Raw genomic sequence first — 27,819 nt, forward strand, 5'->3', positions numbered from 1 at the left:
TAGGCAACGGTGCATGAATCGTTCTGGACAAGGCTAAAAGTGTTAGTCCTGACTACAAATGACCATTGAAGAAGCCCATGACATTTCTACTTTATGTAGCCATGGGATTCTCATCAGGTGTCAGACTGAATGAATGTAACTTTCCTATGGTTACTTATAGAGCTGAAAATAGAAACAGCATTTTTCGTAACACTAATGTTGGCTTTGAATAGAGCTAAACAGCTGTCAGAGTGCATCCCAACAGGTTTTTCATTCCTGAGTGTGTGATAGACTTGTGACACAGGATGTTCCATAAAGTAATTAAACTAAGAGTTGAACTGAGCAAAATTCTACTTTATATCTGAATGGCATGTGGCATACTTCGATAGATAAAATTTAAGCCATTTTTTAAGCTTTCTGGATTATACATTGTTCTCTGACTTTCACTGCATTAGCCTTCTGTGGTCTTCAGACAACCAGACGCTAACATATATCTCATTCCTCCTATCAGTCCCCCTATGCTGTAAATTTTCTTGGAGTGATGGTAAAGGAAATCCCATGTAGAAGAAGTCTTCAGCTAGCCAGTTAAACTGGCTCCCTGGCTCCTTCCCTAATCAATTTTATCTTAAGAGTGTGTCGTCTTCCAGCAGTTAATTTTAATTTATTATATGTACTGTGACATGCACAAATGGTAAACCTAAAACATGCTGGGTAAGGCTTGGGTCAGTATGTAAAAATTCCATAATCCATTACTTTTTCTTTAAAAGTGAAAACTGTTATTAGAGTGTTCACTGAAGAAACGTCCTATTCTTGAGGCAAATTAATTATTTTTTTTTACCTCTTTCTTAGCTCCATGTATTAATGAAGGGCTTACAACATATCCACTCTCCCAGTTTCTGAGTTCCTGACAGATTAATGCCACTACATTAATGAATTTAAATATTCCAAATCAGCAGTCTTCCTCTTCTGACACTCATTACCCAAATATGCTTTAGTAATAGTCAAGCTGCATGATACTAAACTATTTAAGGTCCTAAGCCTATAAATCCATGGGTTTTTTCCTGATTTTTTTGATATAATATAATTACTCTATTTTTCCTCATAAACTTACATCTCGAAACACAGTTATCTGATGGTGTACAAAGTCCTACTCCAGCATGAAGAATCAGAGTACAGCAATTTTAAAGACAATCTTTTTTCAAAAATATCTTTATACTGTCCTTTCAATAGTCATCTTTCAAACTGACTTGCTGCTATCACGTGTCCATGCCCTGGCAATGCTCTTGGATTACAGCAGTCTGCCAGTCTTTCCCACACTCTTTCACTGACTCCTTTACCTTTAGACTATGTAATATCCCCAAGCCTTTCTTGAAGCCTTCAATAAGGAGTTAATATCCATTATATTTCTTCTACTTTTTTCACTTTTCCATTCAGCCATCACAGCCCCTGTGCTGTTCTATATGCAGGTGAGGTTCCTGCAGCAGAAAAGAGGTACAGCAGAAAACTCAGTGGGGCAAAGCGGGGTTTATTTTGGGAAGAAGATCTACATGTAGCAGAACCTTCCCATGCATGTGTCCTCACACACATCTCTGTGTTGATGTTAGTTTCTCTTTAGGCTGCTGTTTTCATTTATGAGCATAAATCTGTCTGGGTTACCATGTGGCATTTTTATCTCCTGTGCAAGTTAAAAATCCATGTGGTGGTGTTGAGAACTGCATAAGACTAATGAAAGTTTTAATATAGCTTTGTTGAAAAGTAAGCTTATCAGTCTTATTAAAGTCATGTGTATCTGTTACATAAAACCTAACTGGCAGCTTGTTTCCTTCAAATTTGGCATGGAGGAGGCTACTTGATACTTCTATTTTTGTTGATCTTCAGTTCCAAACCACTACAGTAATATTGATTCATTCAGTGTATCACACTGAGGTTGATGCTGCAGATGGCATAAAGTGATTAATCAAGGCAACAAGGATAGGATATCAATTAATGCAGAAAGCACATTATGTTTGTTTTGGGATGAAAGCAAGAGAGTCAGACTGCATTTTGCTTATTTACACAAACAAAATGCTACATATAGCAAAGCTGGTTGAAGCTAGACATCAGAAAGTTCATCCTGTCTTAGCCTCTCCATATATTAACTGTGCATTCATGTCTGTGAATTTGGGATCGCAGTGGAATGCAATGTGAATTGATTATATTCTTCTGTAATTCAAGAATTGGAGGACTGGTAGCATTTAATACCTAGGCCATGCTTAATGATGTTTATATAACCTCTTCTTTAAAGTATCCAGCTCCATGGCCTTCTGAGGTATATACGTTTTTCTCTTTCAACTCCCTGTTTAGAAAGCTTTCCCTAGATTTCCTTAAAACAAAGTATGCTTAGAGGGTTTTGTGGTTTTTTGTTGTTTGGGTTTTTTTTTTTCATTTTCATTATACATTCTTTACAGAGAACTATTAATTCTCATCATAATTTCCTCTTACACTTTAGAAAACCATTTCTATGTTGAAACCTTCATCCAACTTTTCCTTCAACTAAACAAACTAATTTCTTTCAAATTCATCAAATGTATATCTTAAATTCTTTCATTCTTTATTCTTTACACCCTATTCTGTATAATGGCATGTTATCTCTACCATTCTTAAAACATGCTCTTGAACAGTTAGGGAAACCTAGTGGTATCAAGAGTATTTTCTATGACTATTTTTTATGCAACACTTAGGTAAATATGACATCAAACATTTTTACCTTATGGAACTGTATTACATTATTGAACCGTATTTGATTTTTGCTTTGCTCTGAATCTTTTCTCCCTAATTGCTGATTTTTTTACAGGTTGTCTTCAATTTTAGTATCTGTGCTTGATTTTCTAAGTATTTTTAATCCTACATTGCATCAGTCAGTTTCTTCTTGTATGTTTAATCTTTTCTTCTTCATGAATTGCCATTTTTCTTGTAATCCTTTATTCTTTAGATTATCTTCCCACACTGCTCACTCAGCTGGCTCATTCTCTGAGTTTGTTGAAGTCTGCCTCTTATCCTTGTTTAACTGCTGTCAAACCTTCCTTTCCTTGTAATAAAAATCCCTGCTTGATCTTTCACTCAAAATATCTTCTTTCTTCTAGATTTTTTTTTTAATTCTGCCATAAAATTCATAAATAAATAAACTGTTCTTGACATCTTCTAGAATAAGAATTTTTCTTAACCTGTTACAAGATATTCACTAATTGTGTCTCAGATTATAAGGTTTATCTGCATAACCTTCTATATTTGAAGATACAAATGATTTTGGTACACTTCCAATGTTTATTAACAGAAGTGTCATAAGTAAATAAGAACTAACTGCACCTAGAGACAGAGAAGATTTAAGTTGTTTTGCTGTGAGTGCCACGTAAGAGAGACTCACATTTCCCATTCATTTAAAAATATAATAATGGAGAAAATTTAAAAGTTAAGAATTGGTTTCTGCAGATAGAAAAACCAAATGGGATGCAAAAAAAAAAAAATTATTATGAAGACTAAGAAGTGCTTTTATATAAAATTACCCATTATATGTCCAGGATTCTGACATCTGTGTGTTCACTGAGTCTAGAGTTTTCCAGAGTTTAACTTGTTTAACTTTACCACATTGCTATAAAAATGCAACACTCTGGGAAGAAACTGGATAATTTGTCCACTTAATAGAATAAGCAGTATAACTAAGTTAGCACAAGTGAATATATTTTTTGAAAGAGTTAACTCTTATTAAGTGACTCTAAAACTTAGCTTCTAAGTGCTGCTTAGGCCAACTGGTAGGTGGGTGTTGAGCATTAGCTGAACATTAATCCTTTAGTAGATGGAATTGTTTCAGATGGGATGGAACATCTTTAAATGAAAAGATTTGCCAATGCACAGGTGGAAAAAGCAGACAGAAATATGTAAGAAACTTTATAGTAGGGCTCAAAGGGAGAAGTGAGAATAGGAGACTCTTTAGTGGGCAAGAGAATGAGGGAACAGCTGAAACAAACAGATGGTGGCATAAGATATACTCATGCAGCAGCCCAAACAGATGACAGGTTAAGAAGGAAATAAAAATTTCAGGAAACAAAGTTACAGTCCATTCAAATAGCAAGAAATATGTGTTTATAAATGCAAGAAGCATAACATAGGAAAGAGGTATAAAATGGGCAGTGAGAGTGCAAGTGACGGTGAACTGTAAATTTCACCAAGGCAAGTAGAAACCCTGTGCATCTTCAGTGTAAAGTATTAAAGATTGCTGCAGACATTGCAAGGAAGGGTTGCATTTTAGGAGAGAACATCAGCACATGAGATGAAGGAGCTCTGAGAAATCTTATCAAGAGTAAGACCTATAAATGTAAATTTGTCCTTCTAAAGCATTTTGTGAAAAAAAGGTATTTCAGTTTTGAAAAAGGGCAAGAAAAAACATCATCTTTCAAGCAGGGATGAATATGCTGATGAGAAACAAACAGAAAATACCCCATTCTCTACTTAGAAAGTGACTTGGAATCAAAATCCCGATCAGTCTCAGTGAAAAGCCTAAAACCTTCTCTGTGATATCTCCAGGAAATCAGTCGCGTTCTTTATCTTTTGCAGTATACAGGAAAGATTTTAATATGCAGAATTGCATGTGCTATAAGAATAGATTCTCTTCAATAGAAGAATGAGAAACTGACTTTGCAATCTTGTAATTGCATGGTTAGGGAAAATGACATTGAAGTATGAGCTTCTAATTATTTTCTATTGAAGTTTTCACAAACATTTTCATAGATTTTATTCTCAAAAAATAGAGAAAAAACCAACAACAACAAGAGAATCAGTCCCCATATGCAGTCTTTGAATTCTTATCCTATTATCTGTCTCCATTCCTGTTTCTATATTCAACTTCTATTAGAAACCAGTGATTCCAGCTGAACTCGTATTGATGTTAACCTTGTATCAAATTCAAAATAAGGTATTCAATGTTTGCTGAGGTTTAGATGGGAGTTCTGTGCTTCATAATCTTATCCTAAATCATGTGCAAAAAACCCCATCTAATCAATAATGACCAAAGAACCTGAAATGCCAGCTGCAAATCTGTGGGATTTTGTTTGTTTGTTTGTTGTTGTTTGTTTGTGTGTGTGTTTTTTTTATTATTCTGACTTTATTTAAATGGATTTTTTTAAAGCAGGATAGAATTTGTTTTATTTACAAATGATATTTTGAAACCACCATTCTGAATTGTATAATGCAGTCTTGACCATACTGTATTCTGAATCATTCATTTATATCACAATGTAGACTGAAAACTTCATAACCTAAAGTATGGTTTAACTGGAGTGCATTTTCTTTGCTCTTCTCTTTCAGCCATTGTGAATACAGAATTTAGACCTAAATTGACTAAGAACTCTGGTGCAAACCATTCAACACATGAAGGCTATAGACACACCTCAAGGGCTTTTTTCCTGGGAGTTCACTTGTTTTGTTGTTTTGTTTTTTGGTTTTTGGTGTTTTTTTTGAAAAATTTACTTTATTTAGCTGATTAGAAAAGAAATAAAAATGCATATCATTCAGTATAGGTGTGACCATGCCATGATTAATTTGATGTCCTCAGGATAGGTGGCAGCAGCCTGTCAGTGCTTCTCATAGACAGCCCTGAGATTTCAGGTGCAGTTTGTCAGGAAGTACAGTGAGTGAACACACACACTGGTTGCATAAATCACTAACTGTGAAGGACATTCTCTGCTCCATGGTTGTTCATGAGCCTGGGTCTCTCAGCCGTGCTTGGGCACTTGCCAGTCGCTGACAGCAGGCATCGTCACTGCCTGCTTGTGTCAGCAATGGCACGTCTTACTTGCAAGCAAAGGCAAGGTCAGGTTGCCCTCAGCACAGTCCTATAGTATGGCAGTGCTGAGTTTCCATAAGTGTGCAGTAGCTATTAGCTTTTTCTCCCTAAAATAAGGAAAAGGAACCAAACTTGCAGCATTTCCATACTTAAATCTCCCTCTTCTAAGGTAATCTGAATATACCTTTCTGTTACTAGGTCAGTCTCCAAGAAACAGCATGAGAACATAGACAGTCCCTTCACCTGTTTACGTGGCATGCCCTTTTTAAAGCTCCCTAAATAATTTTTATTTAGAATTTTTATGTTCCTGTGAAGATCAGCCCGTTATAGAATCAGACATGAAATTTGGATAACTGATAATTCCAGAGAGGAAGATTTCCTGTAAATGAGTTCTACTGGTTTCTGATGGTTCTTCCTTTTGCCCCCTGTCGCTTTCCCTCTTTCTAATAAATTTGGCATTTGCAACTGTTAAGTTTCAATAACTTTTCCATGCTGTACAAGGACTGAAGTAAATCAGACAAAAATTGAGGGAGTAACTATGCAAGACTGTTTGCAAGGGGAAAAAAAAGGGAGAGTACCTAATTAAAATTAGTGTTTGAAATATTCAATGGCACATTTAAATATTTCTTTAAATCTGTAGCTGGTATTTGTAATATTTCTTCCCTGGGATTTACAAGGCCAATGTAAAAAAGAAAGAAAAGAAGGAGGCTTAGTGTCACAATATGAACTGTAAATATCTAATTAATCCAGTCCTTTCCAGCTGCTCAGCTGCCTCCAAATGTTGTTTTGACTATCAAAGAAATGCCTAAAATGCTTTTAATCCAGAGTACACTGGGAATTACTTTGTTGACTCCTTTGTCTGTTGTTGATATGGACCACCAAATTTTCAAGAAATTCTCAGAAAAAAAAATGTTCTCTTCAGGGAATGCTAAATGCTTAGTGTCAGGGAGAAGCAGCTTAGAGAAAGGAGGAATTTAATTGTTTTTTATTTCAACAGAAAAATTTGTTATTACCATCACCAAAGAAGCAAAGAGATCAACTGAGTAAATAGAACATGGGCAATCAAAGTAAAATATTCAACAGCTGAATTTTTAAAAGAGGACAGCATATGTTCTTCATCTGAAAACTGGAAGACAGAATGAGTGGTTAGAAAATAGCCTGAGTGCTGCACAGTGATTTCCAAGGTGGGATGGAGCGGTCAGCTCTTTTGGTGGAAATTGCAGGAGAAGCACTAGTGTGTCCACGGCCTTTAAGCTCAAAATACAGCCCAAAATCTGCAATTATTTATAGTTTTTAACTGAGTTAAAACCTATACAGGGCTTAACTCAGGAGGTTGGAAGTCTTCAGCCTCTGCCACCTGGCGCACTCCCAGACAAGATACTGTGACTGCTCCTGGGGCAGGAAAGAAATGGGGAGAGGGAAGGAGCAATGGTTTGGCTTCTGTGCAAGTGTGTGGGCTCTGCTGACACAGTTGCTCTTAAGGTTGGAGAGTGGACCAAAGCCCAGTTTTTGGTAAGTTCAGCATAGACAAATTGACCCTCAAACTTAAATTCAAGCACATAAGTGTGAAGTCCTGCTGGTGTTTTTCAGAGTACAGCCTTTCTCTTATCACCATTCTTGAGGCTAGCATTATAAAAAGGTAATAAAACAAAGCTGATTTATTCCTACACCTGGAAAATGTTGAGATCAAAAACTTCACCTTATTTGAGGAGTGCAACAAAAGGACAAAGTCTTCTCATGGTAGTTACTGCGTGCATGCAAAGTTGTGGTTGTACTCCTGCTATACTTTTGGCCCATCAAAGATTGTGTTTAAACTAGGTAAAGAACTAAGGGATCATATGATCAGTGGTCCATTCTGTCTAATTATAATCAATTCAGCAATGGTAGATTAGTAGTTGTCACCAGGGTATTTGTGCATCCATACTTGTAACTATAGGACAGCAGAGGAAGGGGCACTGAAGGACAGACCTTCAGTGAGTAAGGAATGAGGTGCTTGTGGTTCCACAAGGTGGCACTAAGAAGTTGTAGAATAGTGTGACTGAATTAGTATTTTTTTAGTTCTGTTAGAGTGTTAATTCTGAAATTTTTCAGTATAACTATAGTGGTGTTTTGACCATTAGTCTGCAGTAGAAAATATCCCCATTTCCATGAAGATATGGAACAAGCTAAAAGAAAAAGAAAAAAAAAAGCCTTTATCAACTTTTGAAACCACTTGCAGTTTGCAAAACACATTTAATGGATTCATGGCATTCACTTTAAAGACTTCTTCCATGAACATGCACATTTCATTGTATGCATGTGTTCTGAAGACTTCAGGTATAATTCTCAATTGTTAAGTCCTCCCCTAGAATAGTTTCATATAACTACACCATACATTAGAGTTCTTCATCCTATTTTCCCAATAAGCTGAGACCATTTAATGGTTTTGGGCCCCTATTAGCAGTATAGAATCATATTCAGAGTAAGTGAGACTTTCCAATAATCTTCCGATACATAACAAACATAATTTTTATTTTAAGGTAGAAGAAGTATTAACATTAGATTGTAATGTGAGCTAATTGTTACAGTGTCATTATTTCTTTTTGTTATTAGGCTATAATTACACAGACTATAATTAGACTGTGAATTAATAAGCTAACATTGTAGCTTGAAGTTTGAGATTGAATTGCAGTGAATGAAAGATATTAGTGATAGGGAAGACTGTAAATACACATGGAAAGTCTGGGAGAAATAATTTACTGTGGATAAATGTCTAAAATAGTATTTCCAAGGAGCTGCTCTATTTGCCTTTAAACATGTACCACAATTAAAGCATTTTTCCATTGGTGTCAAGGGGACACTTGCATAGCTAAATGCCTTGCTGAATCATAGAACAGAGGGTCAGCTATGGAAACGCTTGAGTGGTGTCAAATGGATTGTCAAATCTTATGAATTAATGCTTTCTTCATGTCTATAAATTCAAAGATGTCCAGCCTGCAATTGTCTTTGCATTGCAATATTTCAGCGCTAAATTCCTTTTTTAAAAAAATATGGGTTTTTATTCCCAATTTCCCCAAGTCTACACATATTTTTGGAGAGTACCCACAGCAAGACACAGATTCTAATGCAGCCATAAATGTCAAAAATATGACTTGATACATTTCTGCTAGTGTATCATGCCATTCTTTTTATTTCCTAATTTGACATAAAATTGTGAATTCTGCATTCTGAGTTCTAGACCTTTCAAACTTCACACCCTTAGCACTTGACGAGGTTTCATACCCTGCTGCTTAGGTCATCTCTGTTTTTTCCCCAATCGTGTTAAGGGCAAAATGCATTGGCAGCCTGAGAGTTACACACAAAAGCCTGAATCTCCAGCTTCTGAACTTTCCTAAGCCTGGCATTCAAAGCAGTGGAAGTTATGAATGTGCTCAAACTGAGAACCATGAACTCATCCCTCTTTTGTATGAGCATTGGCCTCTCATTTAAAAGACTGGAGGCACCACTGTCCCACTAATTTTGAAAAGGGTGAGCCTTGCTCAGTCTGTCACAAGAAAACCAGCTTTACTCATAGGAGTGAACCAGAGAGCTGTATCCATTCGAATAAGTGATCAAAGGCCAGGGTGCAGGTTGGGGAAATGCCCACAGTTATCCATACTTTTAATTGTTATCAGACCCAGCAGTATGGTTCCTGGCCTATGGCAGTCTACTCTTTCAACAATGTCTGTGTTCAGTTCAGGGTTAACACGAGACAGGGCTTGTTACCAAAAAATTCTATAATGAGATGACCTGATATGGGGTGGGCAGGGAGGGAGGATGGCCCTGTAGTGTAGCCACAGGAATGTGAGCCATGCTGTGCCACTTGCCCTTATGGCCTGAGAAAGAAAATGGTTTATGTCCCATTTTATGTAATACGTAAAGATAGCCTAAGGGATACTAAAACTGCTCTCCAGTACTTGGTTGTGAGTCTTGCCCCTGCTGTTAAACTCAGAATTTTTGTTTCTCTTCTCCCTGTGCTTCCTAGGAAAAAAAAAAAAAAGTTGCTTTACATTTATAGCTATAACACAGATGGTTCAGGAACCTGAGTTCCTGGAAGTCCTGAACTGAGCAGTTTAGCATGACAGATTATGGGCCACAATTTAGGTGAAACTGTATTTGGTGTTCCCTATTGACCTACTCTTAGGTGGTTTCCTAATCAGTATATTGGATTTTTAGATCGTCCTCTGAAGTTCTATTCTCCATTCAAATCAGTCCTTTGTTCTCAGTTAACTCACAGAAGAATCCAAAATCATCTTCAAATTTCTGACCACAGATGTAAAGATGTAAGGAAAAAAATGCATTCACAGTTTTAGCTGTGGGAGCTTGAAAACCACACAACATTTCCCTGACCTACAGCAGAAACACCGAAACGAGGAAGTGGTTTACAGGCTATAGTTACGAGGGATTTAGAAGAAAGAGTGCATCATGGAATGCAGAAAAGCAGTTTCAAAATTTTATTCAGAATAATAGGCTTTTTATACTGTCCTTTTATTTCACAAGTGTACCTATTAAATATAAAACACAAACAAAGTTTCCTCACATCTGATAAACTATAAACACATTAGTGGGGAAAATAATTTCATGGATCATGGTGGAATTACTGAATTATTTATTCCTTTTTTTCACAGTTTTTCTTGGTCTATGGTAAGAGAGATTATCTCTGAATCTTTACCTGAAACTATAAAGGCCAGAGTAAAATGTTCTGAAATTATACCATCATCGTGAAAACTGAAGTTGCATGATTTGATGAGATCAGTTTTTTTACTCAGTCAGTTTGTTTGTTTAGTGGTAGAGAAAGATGCAATCTTGATATTCTTACATACTAGACATGAAATGACAGGATTCATCTTGCCTACATCTAGCTGAGTGAATTAATTGTATCGCTCTCTTGATATCTGATAGAAGAGACATATATATCTCCAAAGGTCAGTTAATCTTCTCCTGAACAGAGAAACAAAGAGATGCACACAAGTGATTATGGGACCTCTCTCATTCCATTAGCACAGAATTCAAGACAAATAATTTATCTGTCAAAAAATATGCATGTTGGCACACTCCGAGCTGTTTGCAGAGTGGTGACCATTTCTCACACTCTCGTAGGCCCATGGCAGGGGAGTTGGAACAGGATGATCTTTAAGGTCCCTTCCAACCCAAATGATTCAATGACTGTATGATTCATTCCAGATCGCCTACACATATATCACAGAATCACAGAATATGCCAAGCTGGAAGGGAACCACAAGGATCATCGAGTCCAACCCTTAGCCCTGCAAAGAACCATCCCCAAGAGACACACCATGCGCCCGAGAGTATCATCCAAACGCTTCTTGAACTCTGGCAGGCTTGGTGCTGTAACTACTTCCATGGGAATCTGTTCCAGTGCCCAGCCACTCTCTGAGTAAAGACCTTCTTTCTAATATCCACCATAAACTTCCCCTGACACAACTTCAGGCCATTGCCTCAGGTCCTGTCACTGGTCCCCACAGAGAAGAGGTCAGTGCCTGCCCCTCCTCTTCCCCTCACAAGGAAGTTGTAACTACAATGAGGTCTCCCCTCAGTCTCCTCCAGACTGAACAGACCAAGTGACCTTGGCCACTCCTCACACAGCTTCCCCTCAAGGCCCTTCACCATCTCCATTGCCCCCTTTGGACACTCTCTAGTAGTTTAATATCTTTCTTATATCATGGTGCCCCAAACTGTACAAAATATTCAAGGTGAGGCTGCACCAATGCAGAGCAGAGAGGAACAATCCCCTCCCTTGCCCAGCTGGTGGTGCTTTGCCTGATGCCCCCCAGGAACACAGTTGGCCCTCCTGGCTGCCAGGGCACTGCTGACTCATATTCAACTTGCCATTGACCAGGACCTCCAGGTCCCTTTCCCTGGCATTTCTTTCCAGCATCTCATGCAGTAGCCTAAATAGCAAGTACTTTGTGCTTAGTTACCCCTTTGAATTATCTTCACTCAAGCTGTTAATTTTTCTATAATACTTATAATATGATCTACCCAAAGAAAGCAACTAATTTAATATTTCTTAATTTTATTCCAATAGCAAAATGAAGAAATAAACCAGATAAAAAGCAACTAAGATCTATAGGGAAAGCAGCCTTTTCAGCGGTACCTCTTCATTTTTGTTGTCTTCACAACTCTTTTGAGTGCCATTGTCCTTAATATTTGCAGTAATCAGAATCTTTTATATTTACTTCAGTGCTTAAGATCTTCTTCTGCTAGGGAGAAACACAAATAACAAAATAATTCTATAATTAGACAATTATATTTTCTTCGATACAATAATCCTTCCTTTATTTTTTTTGGCATTCTTTTCTGTTTACCGCTTCCTCTGATTAAGAGTTGGATTTTTGCATCTATTTCTTTGATGTCCTTCATAGGTTCCTAAGATAAGTCAGACTGCAAATAACCTCCAGAGCTCTCTAGTCTAATGTCAAGATCAAGCCAGGTTGCTCAGGGCCATATCTAGTCTGGTCTTTAAAATGTCAAAGGAGGCAGACTTTACAGCTTTACTGGGCAGCCTGTGCCACTCACTGTCTGAATGCCCTGACATTAATTCTATGCTTGTTTTGCTGGCTAATAAACATATTCCTCTACTTCTGGTGGGTTGACCTTGGCTAGACACCAGGTGCCCAGTCAGCCACTCTATCAGTCCCCTTCCCAGACAGACAGGGTTGAGAGTAAGATGGAAAACAACTCGTGGGTTGGGATAAGGCAGTTTATTTAAAGCAGAAGCAAAGCAAAAGCTTTGTGTGAGCAAAAGCAGAGTGAAAGATAACAGAGTTTATTCTCTAATTCCCGTGAGCAATGATGGGCGGTCACCTCAGAGAAGCAGAGCTTCACAGCACATGTAATGGTTCCTAAGCAGGCAACCATTGGAGACAATGAATGCTCCCCTTCCTGCTCCTTGCCTTAGCTTTTGTATCTGAGCTGACACCATATGGTATGGAATATCCCTTTGGTCAGTCTGGGTCAGCTGGCCTACTTGGGTCCCCTTCCAGGATCTTGTCTTTGATTGAGGAAGGAATGTTACAGTGTAGGTGCTGTACTCAGCAGTAGCCAAAACACTGGTGTGTTCTCAACACCCTTCTAGCTACCAATGCAAAGCACAGCACTGTGAGGGCTGCTGTGGGGAAATGAACTCCAGCTCAGCCAGACTCAATACAATACTGTAAATAATTAATACAAAGAGTAAAAGATTTTTTTATTTTCTCCCCAACATTAGTTTCAGTGAGGAAGGTGCAGAGAATTAGCTCTGGACTTCAACTCCCTATGTTAGAAATTAGGATTTTTATGTTTCAGAGCAGTTTGAAGACTGTACCTGAATGGGCCGGTGGAGTGGGTTCCCATCTCCAGTTCTTCTCAATTCTAAGGGTACAATTTTTATAGAAGTACTTTACTTAGATCAGCCCTGTTGAAAATCAGAAAGTGTGACAGCTCCTATTTGTTTTCCTGATCGTTCCATTGTTTTTTAGTGCTTTAAAAGTTGTGTTTCTTTATGAAGAGAATAAATAGACAATTTGCCCTTTCCCTGGGAAAAAAATGTCAATCTTCTGGTGTGGATGGGGGAGAGGAAGCATCATGGCAAAAGGACCCAGTGGTGATGGAAAACAACTTCTTGGGATCAAAGACTACTTGGCAGTTTGCTTCAACTCAGAAATCCACTTAGTTGGTTGAAATCTAGCTTAAAGGACAGGCGAAAGGGAGAGGTGCTCATACCCATTGTGTCTGATCTAGTTGCTCCAAGTATTCTTAGTCATAAATTCCCTATTAAAAAAACTAAATCTTTTTTTTTTTTTTTTTTAAATTTATTTAATGGCCTATTGTTTTCTTTGGAGAGATGTCTATAAGGAAAATATAAAGACAGATGCACTAAGTATTTTTTCTGACTGGATCCTGTCACAGAAAACGTTAGCATAGAGCATGGGGTTTTTTGCTAAAATTGGTTTGTTTAGTTTGACTTGCTGACTCATTTTTCCAGCTGGTCTGTCATTCTACTCAATTCCAGATGAGGCAATAGGAAAAAGAATACTCTTTTGAATATCCCACCCTCTTGCCAAACCAAGTAACAATTAAAACCTCCAATTTTCATTGCAGTTCTTTATCTCTGTTAATTATCCGAGGAACAGTAAATCAGATATATTGTCGCCTGCTTGTTGTCAATAATTTAAATTCTAAATTCTTTATAGATTTGTTGCAGATTTAACACACTGCTTCTTTCCCCTAAATTACATACCATTTCGCAACTTGAATCCAATTCAGTGTTTCATTTTTATATTGAGATCAAATGCTAGACAGTCCAATCTAATTGACTCATGTGTTTTATACACACACAAGAAAACCCACATGATTTAGTAACTTTTAAACCAAAAGAAATATTAGGTCTCTGAAGGATCTAACTAGTGGCCTTTAATGGGGTTTTTCCATAGTTTCTGAGGAGAATGTATTCTGAATCAAGCATTTAGTGGACACTAAACTGGAAGCAGTGTGAGTCCAAAAAAACCAGGAGTTTAGTAGGCAGGTACCTTGTGAGCTGAGAGGTGCCAATAGAAGATACCATTGTGATATTCAAATTGGAAAAAAAAATTAATTAAACAGAAGCAGAAAGATCCATTAGAAAAATTATAGCTGACAGTTTGTAAAAGAAGTCAAGCATAAATGGGGGATGTCAAATGTTGTACAGTATTAAAACAATAACAGATTAAAATAGATGTAAACATTCCAGGTGACCTCATGTTTGCACTATCAGTAGTGATATTTTCAAGGTAATAGAAGGTATTTTTCATCTGTCTTAATCCTTATGAACTATGAGAACAAAATTTTACCATCACTAACACATAGGCATTTCCATACCTGTCTGTGTAACCAGAAATGTAATTGGTTTGACTTATTACTGTGGAATGACCCTATATAGAGAAGTCTTAAATTAAAAACCAAGCACTTGAATAGTATTCAGTGCAGCAGAGTAGTTGCTTTAATGCTTGTATGGATAAAGCAAATCAAAACATATTTTTAATTAAAAATGACATCTAGCACAAAGCTTTGTTTGCCCTCCTTGCATATAGGGGTCAAGACTAATAAAGTTTCACCATTTTCTAGCTGCTGATGGATGATGTAGAGGTATTCCTACAGCTCTTGGTTAATACTTAAGCTCTGATAATGTCACACAATTTTTGTTGCTTATTTGAGAAATGAAGGCTTAGGTACTAATTGCACATGCTAGATAATATGATGAAAATTTGTATATGTTGTCATTAAAAAACTTAGCAATTATCAGTAGTTTACAGGGAATCTCTGCAATTTTATATTGTGAATATTATTTAAAGAAAACACTACCTTATTACTCAGTTACAGCCTGCATGCAAATTATTTCTATTATGTTTTGATTTTAATCATAGTCTTCAAGTTCCACAGAAAGAAATTTCTATTCTGATTTCATGTCATGATCTGTGATTTGCACATTGAAGAGGTAAAATTAAAGACCCATAAAGAAAGAAATACCTGAAAAGGAAAAGCAGTCTGATCCTTGGACAGAGGGACATGAATATAGTGAACAGTTTATTAAAATTGTTGGGAAAACATTTTTCAAGCTTTTACAGAAACACTCATTTTTATGTGACTTGTATTTGTAATTTTTCTATGTGTCTTGTAGGATTTTTAATGTTTATACAGCAATGCCAGTATTGGTTTTAAAGTTTTCTCATCCAAATTAAAAGATTTGCATGGAAAATAATTTCATCTGAAAAGCATGTTCTCAGTCCAAAACTCGGAGAGAATTTGGTGAATTCTGTCTGAAACCATGACTCCTTACACTTACTGAGATAGATTAGAGTTGCATTGTCTAAACAGAATAGAATTATGCTAATAAAACACATAAATGAACATCAAGAGCTTAAAGTGAAATATCAGAAACAACCCTTCTGTGAAAATCTCTTTAAGTAATTTAATGATTTTACATGAAAAAGACTAAAGTCACAGCAAAGTGAGAATTTGTTTTCTGTAGTATCTGGAAATTTCATATTTTTTTTCCTGAAATTATTTTATGTCCTAAAAAGTCCTGTTTTGCATTGCTTTGAATTCTACTGCCAGGCATATATTCTTTTTAATTCACTGGTAAACATCTAATATTTCCTCAACTAACTTAACAAAACCTGAGAAGTTATTATTACCACCTTAGAAAAAAAAAAAGAAGAATCTAAATGTTTCATGAATGATCACCAATGTAAGACCTTTGAAGTATGAAAGATGCATGAAAGAACATTATTCTTGCGTTCTACTTCATGAAAAAAATAATAGGAATACATAAAATGGCATAATTTATTATATCTTTTATCTTTCACATTTCTTATGGTGAAAAAAAATAGAATGTTCACTGTTTTTTTTCTATTCAAATGTAAGAAAAATCCAAGTATAATTAAGTTGAGAGTCACAGCTAATAAATTATGTATAATTAAGTTATATGTATTGGTTTTTAACTTGCACAGGTACGTGTGTTCACATTTTCTGTTGGTCAACATAATTATGACAAAGGACCCATACAGTGGATGGCCTGTGAAAATAAAGGTACTGTGTTTTTCTTTGAAACTGATCTTCACTAGATCTTTGGATAGGTGTTCTCTTTATTATTCTCTAAAAGTGGCAGATTTTTCAGCTTATTTTTTAGCTTTATTGTGTTTGTTAATAAAAGTTCCAAAAAGTATATGTGTATATGGAAAACTTTCTATAAACAAGAAGCCTGCATGTTTATTTCTGATTAATTTATTTAAAAAATCATGTTGTACAAGAACTACCACAGTAGTTTTTATAGTAATAAATTGTTATTTTTCACTTTTGAGAATATTTGTTGCAATAGCCATCTATGAAAAGATGGAACTGATGACAGATAAGAAATTGAGCAAAGCTGTTTTAAATTAAGTGGTCTGGACAAAATGGTTTTTGTTTGGTTAGCTGGCTGGTTAGATGTCCTTCTGTTTTCCTCCAAAACTTACAAGGGATCAGATGACTTAGAATATTTTTTCCTTTTATAATGAAAATATCAAAATTATCCTTGCTGTGATTCTTAGCTTCTGATACCATCTTGCATTTTCTATTTTTATCCTGATTATGTAGCAGAAAAAAAAGTAAAAAAGGTGAAAGTAAGGAAGCAAAATGCTTTCTGCATGGAATTTCTACTATAAATTTAAGCATGAAAAATATGCTCATAAACATTTTTAGAATGTGATAAATAGATGTCTCAAATACCTTACAATATAACTATAGAACAAGGCATAAGATATAAATACAGTTAAATAGAAAATATATAATTTATCAAACAATATTTCTCATACTTTAAATACAGCAATTTTCAGGTCTGACTGAAAATGTGCAAGTATTTTACAAACCAGTGAGAAAGAAGCAAGAGGTTAGAGGTGAGATAGATTACAAAGGGTCTTGAAAATTAAGACTGCTGGGGAAGGAGATAAAGGTATGCTCAGGAAGAAGAATAAAATAATGGAAAGAAGAGAAAAAGGTATAGATGCAGAAAAAAAAATGTAGAAGAATCCATAGCCTATATGAATAGTACATGTATCACAACCTCGTGAATCCCTCAGCATACCAGCAAGTTTTGCAGAAGATACTGCAACTTCATGAAGTGCAGACTGTATTGTCAGATAACTACAGAAAATTGACATTTGTATTTTGAATTTCTTTTACTTACATCTTTGTATCTCAAAATACTGTGTGCATGTGACCTCCATTGTTTAAAAATAAATGATAACCAGCGGGCTTAAAGCATAACCACCTATGCCATTGAGGCAAAATTATAATCTTCTTCCAAAATTGATGTGATTATTTGTTTGAACATCCAAATAAGCAGTTTTCTTTAATTTTTCCTAATTAAAAGTTTGTATGTCGGGAAAAGGAAGTGACTAAGCTCAGTACTCTTGCCTCTCCAATCCCCTACTCCTTCTTTCCAATTCGACTTAAAATCTGCTTGTTCTGAAGATAAATCTCAGTGCCTGGTTTTAGTCTTATTAATCCATATACTCAATGTTTTTAATTCAAACAAATAAGTGATAGAATTAAAGCTAATAAAGACATGTCTGATGTTTAGTTAGAAGGAATACCCATTAGATTTTTTCATCCTTTCCAGAGAATACCTTATATTTTTATACTACGAGTTCACCCTTGTGGCAGTCCATAGCTATATTTGCATTCCTTATATGCATTCAGCGTATAATTATGCTGAATATGGCAGCATATTAAACTAACCATTAAATATACTTGCACATCATAGTAACTGGGATTTCATGAGTACAAACTCAGTACTTTATCTAGCCTTAAACAAAACAGACAAAAGAAACACACCATATACTCTCATTGCCTAAGAGTAACTAGCTCGGTCTGAATGGCATGGTGACCCATCATATGTGGCCACACATTGTGGTGGCATCTACTAAAAAACTATTCATACATGATAATTCTAATAAAAATTAAACTAGAAATTACAAGCTAAGTGAAATTCCTCAAGATTAAGAGACTAGCAATATATTACAGTAAGATGACATTATTTCTGTTCCAAATTTTAGGTTATTATTATGAAATTCCGTCTATTGGAGCCATAAGAATAAACACCCAGGTAAGAGGTTTGGACAAATCCAGATCAGTTTTAACACAGAGAAGTGGAGTAATTCCTGTTCTTAAACATGTTTGCTTTTCCCATCTGCTTGAATCAATTAAGTTGTACTACATTAAAAACAGCAAAAAAATAAGGCTTTCTTCTACATATGAGGGATTATTCTGTTAAAGTATTCTAACTTTTTCTTTTAAGTGATTGCAGTGAGCCAATTTAAAATGTGGTCCCTGTTTCCCTGTCCAGCTGGCCCACAGCAGCCTCCGTGCATACTTGTCGTGTTAATATCCTCTGAAGGGGCTGACCATGTGCACACAACAGAGCATCTGAAGTGTTCTGTATCCTGCAGACCTCTGCACATGGACTCATTTGTCTCAGTTTTTCTCTTATATAGTCCCTCAAACTTTGACGCTGAGACATGACAGCAATTTTATTGTAAAGTTCTATAAAACAAGTAATTTTTTATAATGTGTCTAGACGTTCATAGTCCACCTCCTGCCATAATTACAGCATGGTCCAAAGGGTTTGTATTAAGTGGAGAATGTTGTGGATGTATGTGAGGGGATAGCTATTCCTGCTAGAGTTTCTGAACTCATCTAGGCAGACACACTACACTCCTGCTTATAGAAGAGGTTCCTGGATGGATCCAATCTCTGCAAGAGACACCATTTTTCCCTTCAAAAAGGACTCAGGAATATTTTAGCAGACATGCATGTAGTAACTAAGGGCACAAGACTCTGGCATTACATGATGGGATCCAAACTGACAATGTAGAAGAGCAAGTATTCTTTTCAGTTGTCTGAAAGTCCATGTACTCACATGTCCAGAACAGCAGAGAAATATCATGGCAGTTCTTTGTCCTTCCAAGGCCAGGCATGATTATTTTTGGCAGAAAATAAGAGTCCTTTTTTGGCTTGAGTAAGTGTTCTTTGATTCTTTTAAACTCTTCCAGATAGTGTCTGGCAAGAAGTATCCCTAATATGTTCAGTCAAGTAGAAAAGGTTGAAAAGGTTGAAAAGGTTGAAAAGTGAAACAAGTTTGATGGCATCCACTGCCAAAGCAGTCCAGAAATCTGACATCTTATGAGATCACCCGAGTTAGCTGCAATCCCAATCTGAAGGAAGGCAGGAACTAAGAGGTTTTATAACTCTGATTTTGTTGTTGTTGTTGTTTTAATAGAAGTTATGCAAGTTGTTGCTGTAGGAGCTTAACATACCCAGCTATTACACCACTCACCCTCCATCGCCCACACTCTCTTCTGGGTTGAAGGTTCTGCAATCTGCTTGTAATTTCATTATGTCATTAGCAATTAATTTTGGAACAAAAATAGTTGTAATTCTCACTTTGTGAAAAGAGAGTGGTGGTTATGGATGGGTAAGGTCCATGTGACTGAGTCTGAAATAGGGAAATTACCTTGTCAGTAAATACTGCAAACTGAAGATTGAAATTTTTTGTGGTACAGTTTTAAAGCAACAATTAAATGCTGTTCCTATATTATTGGTGAATTTTGACATTTTTCCCTGATTTTTTTTATTTTATTATTGTTTAATTTTATATTGTTTGTACTCTTTGATCTAATAACTGCCTTCTGATGACTTTATTACATTTTTTGGCAGGAATATCTGGATGTTTTGGGAAGACCAATGGTTTTAGCTGGAGAGAAAGCCAAACAAGTCCAATGGACAAATGTCTATCTGGATGCTCTGGTATGATTTCTATTTATCTCTGGTAAAGTAAGAATTTTAGCCTATCAGTAACCACATGGGTCTGTTTTCCAGAGCATCCATTTTCTTACAGTTCCAAACATAATATTCTTGTGTTTCCAATATCTATACAGTTCAACAGAGAAATCTCTAGGCATAGAGCTATTTCTAGCATGCTGGTCAGTATCTGCACTTAGTATCCTTCTAATTGTCCTGAAATTTAACAGAGACAAGAAATTTATCCTACACAGATTTTTAAGTGTAGGTCACTGTTGCCCTCAACTTAAGAAAAGAAAAAAGAAGCAGATAGTTTTCCGGTGTTGTACCTGCTGCAGTAATTTGTTACATCACTGGTAAGGAATCCTTCTTTTTGCTTTTTTTTTTTTTCCCCCAGAGTATTCCAGGTGGAATGAAATCTGTCAGTATTGCTTGGTATTTGTATAGATTTTGAACTTGGATCTTTAAGATATCATGGTTGTAATTGCTTGCTTGCTCAAGGTAATGGTTACTTTAACTGGAGAGTATAGAAGTGGGAAATAAACAAAAAGATATATGAAATGCTTTCTTACTGCTGTATTTATCAAATTGGCCTTGTAAAACAAACATGCTTGGGAAACTACAAAAGTCAAAGTATTATTAGCAGCAGTGCAATCTGTTGCTTTAGATAACCTTCTTCTGAATTACTCTAACAATACAAAAAATACTGGAAAATGGTATTTGGAATCGTGTATTTATCCAAGTTCACATGGTCATCTACTCTCATGTCAAAATCCTCTTCTTCCCGTCCGTCAGTATTACTGTAAAATTTTTATCAATGTATAATTTTTATCATCTATATAACTGAGCATGACACAGAGGAACTAGTTTTAGTTTGGAATTTCAATGGCCAGAAGTTCATTATCCATGTTTTTTTGATTATTGTTGAGGTACTGACTGGAAACATACAGGATGTGACGACAAATGTTCATATGTTCTGTACACATCCTGTTGTAAATCCAAAGATAAATTTGTAACTAGAGATAGGGAGAGATCTGTTTAGTCAAGTAAAATGAGTGATACCTGCACGCATTTGTTGTGTTACTGTATATATTCAGTGAGTTCATTCAGTCTTTCCTTCAAGCTTTGCTCCATTCATGTGTTATATATGTGGTTTTGTGTATATATAAATATATATATTTGTGTGTGTGTGCATACATACACACATATATATATAGTTATATATAAATAAAGTAGGTAAACTACTGAAGTAAAGTCTGAAATATGTTTACTTTCTCATCACAGATGAAGGCATAAAGGCACAGGTGTATCTAACCCACTCTGAAGCCTTTCCCTGATTCTTGGTTTTATGAGGGAATGGCACTAACTTAACACATTGGTTCATTATCTTAAATTCCCTGAAACATTTCCCTCATGCAGGGCTTAAATTTCTCCTGCTTGTGCCTCACTGGACTTATTCCTATCCTTTTGCTCTTTCTGTCCAGTGGCTGTTTTAAGGCTCAGACTAAAGTAATGCAAAGTCAGGCCATTTTACCTCATGTAATTAAAATTACCTTTAAACACAGAATTAGAATTAGAATTACCTTTATCCCAGGTTATGAAATTCTAAAGAGGTGCTTTCCTTTGAGGCTGACTTTCAAGGCTGTCTTTAACAATTTAATGTATTTGTGGCAATTCACATCTCTTTTATAGCTCTGTTCCTTTGGATTGTATTACTGTGTTGCTCTGGGCTCATTTTCTGCAAGATAATCCCAGAATTTTCAGATACTTTGGTTTATCAGTTAGGCATAATTTATTCACAGTTATTCTCCTCTTTAACTCTACTTTATTTTTTTTTAATTTATTTTTGCAAAGGGGTGTAGATGGTGTTATTCCCCATACATACCCTTCCTGTTTCATTGTCTTCAATGTTATTTCTAAATAATGTCCTCTCTCTTTTCTACTGATTCATTCCCATTACTCTTATTCTCCGACAAAGTCCACTTCTCTCCAACTTGTTTGTAGCTTTACTAACTCTGACCTCATCACCTTTCATTTGATACACAAACATAGGTTCACGAAGGATCGTTTAAAATTCAAAAAGGTGCTACTAGACTGGGAAGTGGAGAACAGATTTCATCAGAGTGGATTAATGTAGTATTTTAGCTTATGTTTTTTTCAAATAAAACAAAGGGAGAAAAGTGATATGACTCCTCAATTAAATATATAGAAGAAGTAAACATCAGTAAGGTGAAAAAAATTGAAATAAATCCCAACAATCACATTTAAAAAGGAAGAAATCTCCCTATAGACAGTTTAGAATGGAAAACAAAACTGTCCTGGGTATCTGAACATATGGTTTTCTGGATCCTATTTTCAGTATGATTTGTGACCATTAATAAAGGAAAAAGAGTTTTCCTCTGTCTTCCCATATACATGCAAATTCCTTGTTTCAGTTGCCTCAGTACCAGAGACTGTGATTTTGCAGAGCTGATGATGGACGTTATTGCATGCCATTGAAAAGCAGTGATGATAGAAAAAGTAGTAGTATTACCTGTTCTATTTTTCTGTTGTTTTTTCCTGTATGTATTTGTTACTTACCTGTCCTGTCATGGTTTAACCCCAGCCGGCAGTCAAGCCCCACAAAGACACTCGCTCACTCCCCCACCAGAGGGACTGGAGAGAGAATCAAAGGGTAAAAGCTGGAAAACTTGTAGGTTGAGAAAAAGACAGTTTAATAGAGAAAGCAAAAGCCATACACACAAGCAAAACAAAGCAAGGAATTAATTCACTGCTTCCCATGGGCAGACAGGTGTTCAGCCAACTCCAAGAGAGCCTCATCAAGTGTAACAGGAAGACAGACACCATCACTCCAAACATCCCCCCTCTCCCTCCCTCCCCCCACTTTTTACCCTGAGCATGATATGGCCTTTTCCCTTCCTTTCCCTTCCCAAACCTTCCCAAACCTTCCCAAATCTTCCCAAATCTTCCCTTCCAAACCTTCCCTTCCCAAACCTTCCCTTTCTCTATTATCCACAGGGTTTTTTTAATAGTAGATAATGTAGATGTAAACATATTTTCATAACATTTAGGTTGTTTGCAACTTTTTTGTGTCCTTAGTTGTTGCACATAATCTATTTTTAAAAAGTAATATATTAATCCCACTAACATGTGGACACAAAAGATTGTAATTTCAACTTTCTCTGCATCAAGTCATTGAATTAGTAGTATTTTTTCCTCATTTTTACAAACTGAAAGTCTATGTTTGGCTATGCTGGATTGTTCTAATATATTATAGTTCAATATTTGCTTTTTAACTAAAAAATCTTTTTCCCTTTCTTTATGTTGTTGTTTCCTAGGAGCTGGGCCTTGTGATTACAGGAACTCTACCCGTCTTCAATCTAACAAGGGAACAAAATGGAAAAATTGTAAGCTGTCCTTAAAGGGAAAAAAAAAAAAGCAGCAGCTATTTAAATTAAATTAATTACATTTAGTATTAAAGGACTTGAAAAATGTGTATTTCCATAGAGCATTTTGCAGTTTAATCATCTTGTACATCAGAAACACAGGGGTCATATCTGGTTACCTGATAACCTTCTGGGAACAAGAAATGCAGTGCACTCCTTTTTGTCATTCTGAGTTTCAGGACATTACATTTTGTGATCCATCATTGTGACTTGATGGCAGTGGGTACACATCAAGTGCTCAACACATGGGAAGTAGAGGATATTATTTAGACCTTGCCAAAGAAAGGAATGTCCAGATAAATTTATAACAAATCTCTGAAACTATGACATTTCAGGGTAAAAGGCAATGATATAGAGAATTTAAATTAGTTGGTTGTAATGCTAATAGAAAAGAGCACTGTATGCTTAGATTAAATTTTAAGTGCTAAAGAAATACAATTGCCCATTTCTATGACTGTCTGACATGGAATCAATTCATGTCCTCTTCACAAAATCAAAATGCTGATTTTTTAAAAACAGACCTAGAATATGCTTTATAATGCATGGTAAAATATTGTACATTTGGTTTGAAACTCATGTTCACTCAGATCAGAATATACAGAAATTTAAACAAGATATTTTTTGATTCAGTTTCTCAGGTGTTATGTAGACTCTGAGTGAATAAATGAGAATTTGATCACTACCATTTCTTTTATTTACTTTCAGAATAGGTCTCTTAGTTTCCCTTTGAAAACAAAGCAGCAAAACAAACAAAAAAGTTCCATAATCTTATCCACAAGACAATGCCTGGAATTGACTGAGTCTAGTTCAAAGTGAGACTACTGATTATCAAAGGATGTCTTTCTAAGAAATAAAACAGATGTGGCCTAGTACAGAGGAACAAGAGGAGAACTTGAAATTGTTCAATTTATATCTCTGCCTGAATTTATTTACAGACTGCAAGCTACCTCCTCCTGTAAATTTTACAAATTTATTTAATATGGAGAAGGGATTCAGGTGATAATATGTAAATGACTGCACTCCTCTTCTGTAGTAGGAAAATAAACTACAAGTGAAGTAAATGTGGTGCCTGAGTCCCTGATTTCAAATGCTATTGATTCTTATAGTCATTTTTTTTTTGTTTAATTGGGATTTTTTTTCATTCATCGTTATACCATAGCCAAAGGAGTTAATTGTTTTGAGATCTCACTTACCAATTGCCCAACCTAAATATGCAAAAGTAGCTCTATGTTTTTACTAGTAGTTTAGTATCTACTTAATTGGCAATATTATCACATCACTTTTGCTTTCATCTGTTTTGTTCTTACATATATTATTTATTCATCCAGGAAAGTGTCCATATTCATCTTCATAAACAATTTTCATATTCCATACTAAACTGTAAATTTATTAAATTTTATTTTGAATTACTTTGACATTATTTAAAATATTTAGAATAGGCACATAAGTAAATAGGCAACTTCTCAAATTGTATCTGTCAATCAAGAGATGAAGGCAAAATTAAAAGTTTACTGACTGCTGCAGTTATTCTGCATTGTAAATACAGTCAAACTTATACTAACATTTTGGAATCTTACCAGAATCAGCTGATTCTTGGAGTAATGGGGGTCGATGTCTCTTTGGAGGACATAAAAAAGCTGACACCCCGATTTACGGTAAGATGCTTGCATTGGTGGTTTCTCTTTATAAATGATTTATTTTTGATTTCTGTGCATGCTTTTTCATTAGTCATATAGCAACGATTGGATTTGAGTCAAAATACCAGCAGGCTTCTTTTCATATATTCTTTTTTCATTGTTGTACATTCTCTGGTGGTTTTCTCTCCAGCCATATGTGTTTCTGTGTGATCTCTCCATCAGGATGCATCTGTAAAACTCAACTTTTACATTGGAGGATATATTACAAGTAATAATTTTCATGTAGCTTGAAGCACAGTTCTTTAGCTGAGTGTTTGGTTCTTAGTGTAGAGAACTCAATCATTTCAGATAATAATAATATTTGGCATTTTTATAGGACAATTCTTTATAGAAAAGCTCTTTAATATACATGTCTGTCTGTACCCTCCTCAGTACAATTGATTTATATATGTGGACATCTAGCTCTTAAATTTCTAACCAAATAACAAGTACTGTGGAAAACAACAGCTGAGAAAGCAAAGGAACATCACGAGTTTTACTCAAGGCAGATGCAAAGTCCTACATCTAGAATGGAATAATCGCACGCCACAGTACAGGCTGGGACAGACTGCTTCAAAGGGCAGGAAAGGACCTGGGAGTCATGGAGGACACGTAGAACATAAGTTAGTAGTTTGCCCTGGCAGAAAAGAAGACCAACTGTGTAGTGAACACCTGCATCAGGAGTACTGTGTCCAGATTTGGTCTTCTAAGTATAAGAAATACACTGAGGCCCAGCACGGTTGACCAAGGGTCTGGAGTACGTGGTACACAAGAAGGAGCTGAGAGAGATGGGTTCAGGTTGAGGAAGGAAACTAAAAAGAATTATGGAGAAAATGGACCTGGATGTTGAGGCAATCAAGATAGACGTGGCAATGGAAATTCCAAATGGAATTAAGAAAAAAAAGGAGCAGGTTGCCCAGAGAGGTTGTGGAATTATCACTGGAGGTATTCAAAGACTCTTTGAAACCTAGTCCAACTTCAAAGTTGGACTTATTTTGAAGTTATCTTTGCTTTCAGTGAAGTGTTATAGCAGCTGACCTCCAAAGGTCTCATCAGGCTAAACTGTTCTCCAAGTTTATGATCCTAAAAAGTAAATATTAAGAAATTATCCTCTCTATGTTAATATCTGATACTTCATGACGCCCAAGACAGTGTGTTTTCCACAGTGTGAAAATTTCCTGAAAACCATTAATTACTCTTTCTTTATTACTTAAAACCTTATAATGATGAACTTAATTTCTGCCTTTCAGCTTTGTCCAAATGGTTACTATTTTGCCATTGATCCTAATGGGTATGTGCTCCTGCATCCAAATCTCCAACCAAAGGTATGAAACACCTTCTAATTTATTTCTCTATAATAAGGGGGCATTGCCAGAAAAAATCAGAAACTATAAGCTGCTGGAAGTCCAAGAGAGAGTTTTATAGAAAAGACTTCTTAGTTTTGTGAGTTTCAGAAAAATTTATGGTACATGTATGGTTTTATTCAAATCCACTTTAACCAGCACAAAGGACAGCTTTGACTTGTATTGAATTTAGTTATCAATAAAATAATAAAAAAATTATATATTTTGTATGCACATTTATACATGTGAAGTATTTTTGTATTTATTTGTTTGTGTATTTTCTGTTTACCAGAGCAGAAACCTGAGCTGCAGAGTTGTGATGGATATAGCTGAGCACCCCTTCCCACAATATTAGATTTTTAGTAGTTTAACTTGAGAAAGGTCTTTCTTCTTGAAAAATGAAATTTTTATCTAAATGTGATTAGGACACAACTTTCCTCAGATTTCAGGAAAATCAAAACCAAATATTTCAGTCTGGCTCTTTATCCATTAAGCGAGTCATGACTGTGTGGAGGCTCCTACATTACATGTATCTTCTCAAATAACTTGCCACTCTGATTTTAATGAGAAACTTCAATATGAATGGATGGGGTTTTTTCTGAAATCCTAAGTTTAATCTTTGTTTTAATGCAAGGTTTCTCCATATGAAACAATTATCTGTTTAGTGGGCTTTTTGAAAATTCTCATATTTTGATTCCATTGGAAACATAATTTCAGTAAATTTTGTCTCTTGAATTCAAAGAGCACAAATGCAGCATTATATGGAAGGCAAAGTTAAAATTTATTTAACTAAAAAATAAATAGAAAGAGCACTCTGGATGGACAGAAATGTCTTTACAGGTAAAAAGTTAGAAATCATAATGAATCCCTGTAAGTATTAGGGACTTAAGAATATATCCATGTAGTTCAGTTGTCAACATGAAAATTTATCTCATTAAGATGTTTTTTATCTCATTAAGATGTTTTGAATAGAACTGTAGAATATACTGACTTGGAAGGGACCCACAAGGATCACTGAGATGAATTCTTAGGCCTGCAAAGGACCATCCCCAAGAGTCACACCACCTGTCTGAGAGTATCATCCAAATGCCTCTTGAACTCTGTCAGGCTTGGTGCTATGACCCCTGCCCTGGGGAGCCTGTTCCAGTGACCGACCACCCTCTGGGTGAAGAACTTCTTTCTAATATCCACCCTAAACCTCCCCTGACACAATTTCAGGC

At 35.8% G+C, this 27,819-nt stretch overlaps 1 protein-coding gene across 5 annotated transcripts in view; it reads left to right on the forward strand.

Annotated features, from left to right (window-relative positions):
- CACNA2D1 (calcium voltage-gated channel auxiliary subunit alpha2delta 1) overlaps nt 1-27,819 on the forward strand; it is an 843,568-nt gene that overhangs the window by 313,096 nt on the left and 502,653 nt on the right. For all 5 annotated transcript variants that reach the window (XR_007630104.1, XM_050325466.1, XM_050325463.1 and 2 more), the window contains exons 13-18: nt 16,306-16,384; nt 18,391-18,440; nt 20,051-20,140; nt 23,473-23,541; nt 25,161-25,235; nt 26,507-26,581. Coding sequence is in view for 4 of the 5 variants with exons in the window: in XM_050325466.1 (XP_050181423.1) it covers nt 16,306-16,384; nt 18,391-18,440; nt 20,051-20,140; nt 23,473-23,541; nt 25,161-25,235; nt 26,507-26,581 (438 nt within the window). In the remaining variant the exon portion in view is untranslated. The remainder of the gene's footprint in view (nt 1-16,305; nt 16,385-18,390; nt 18,441-20,050; nt 20,141-23,472; nt 23,542-25,160; nt 25,236-26,506; nt 26,582-27,819) is intronic.

Source organism: Myiozetetes cayanensis, unplaced genomic scaffold (assembly GCF_022539395.1).
Source record: "Myiozetetes cayanensis isolate MyiCay16 unplaced genomic scaffold, myiCay2020 scf3, whole genome shotgun sequence".
Taxonomy (NCBI): Eukaryota; Metazoa; Chordata; class Aves; order Passeriformes; family Tyrannidae; genus Myiozetetes; species Myiozetetes cayanensis.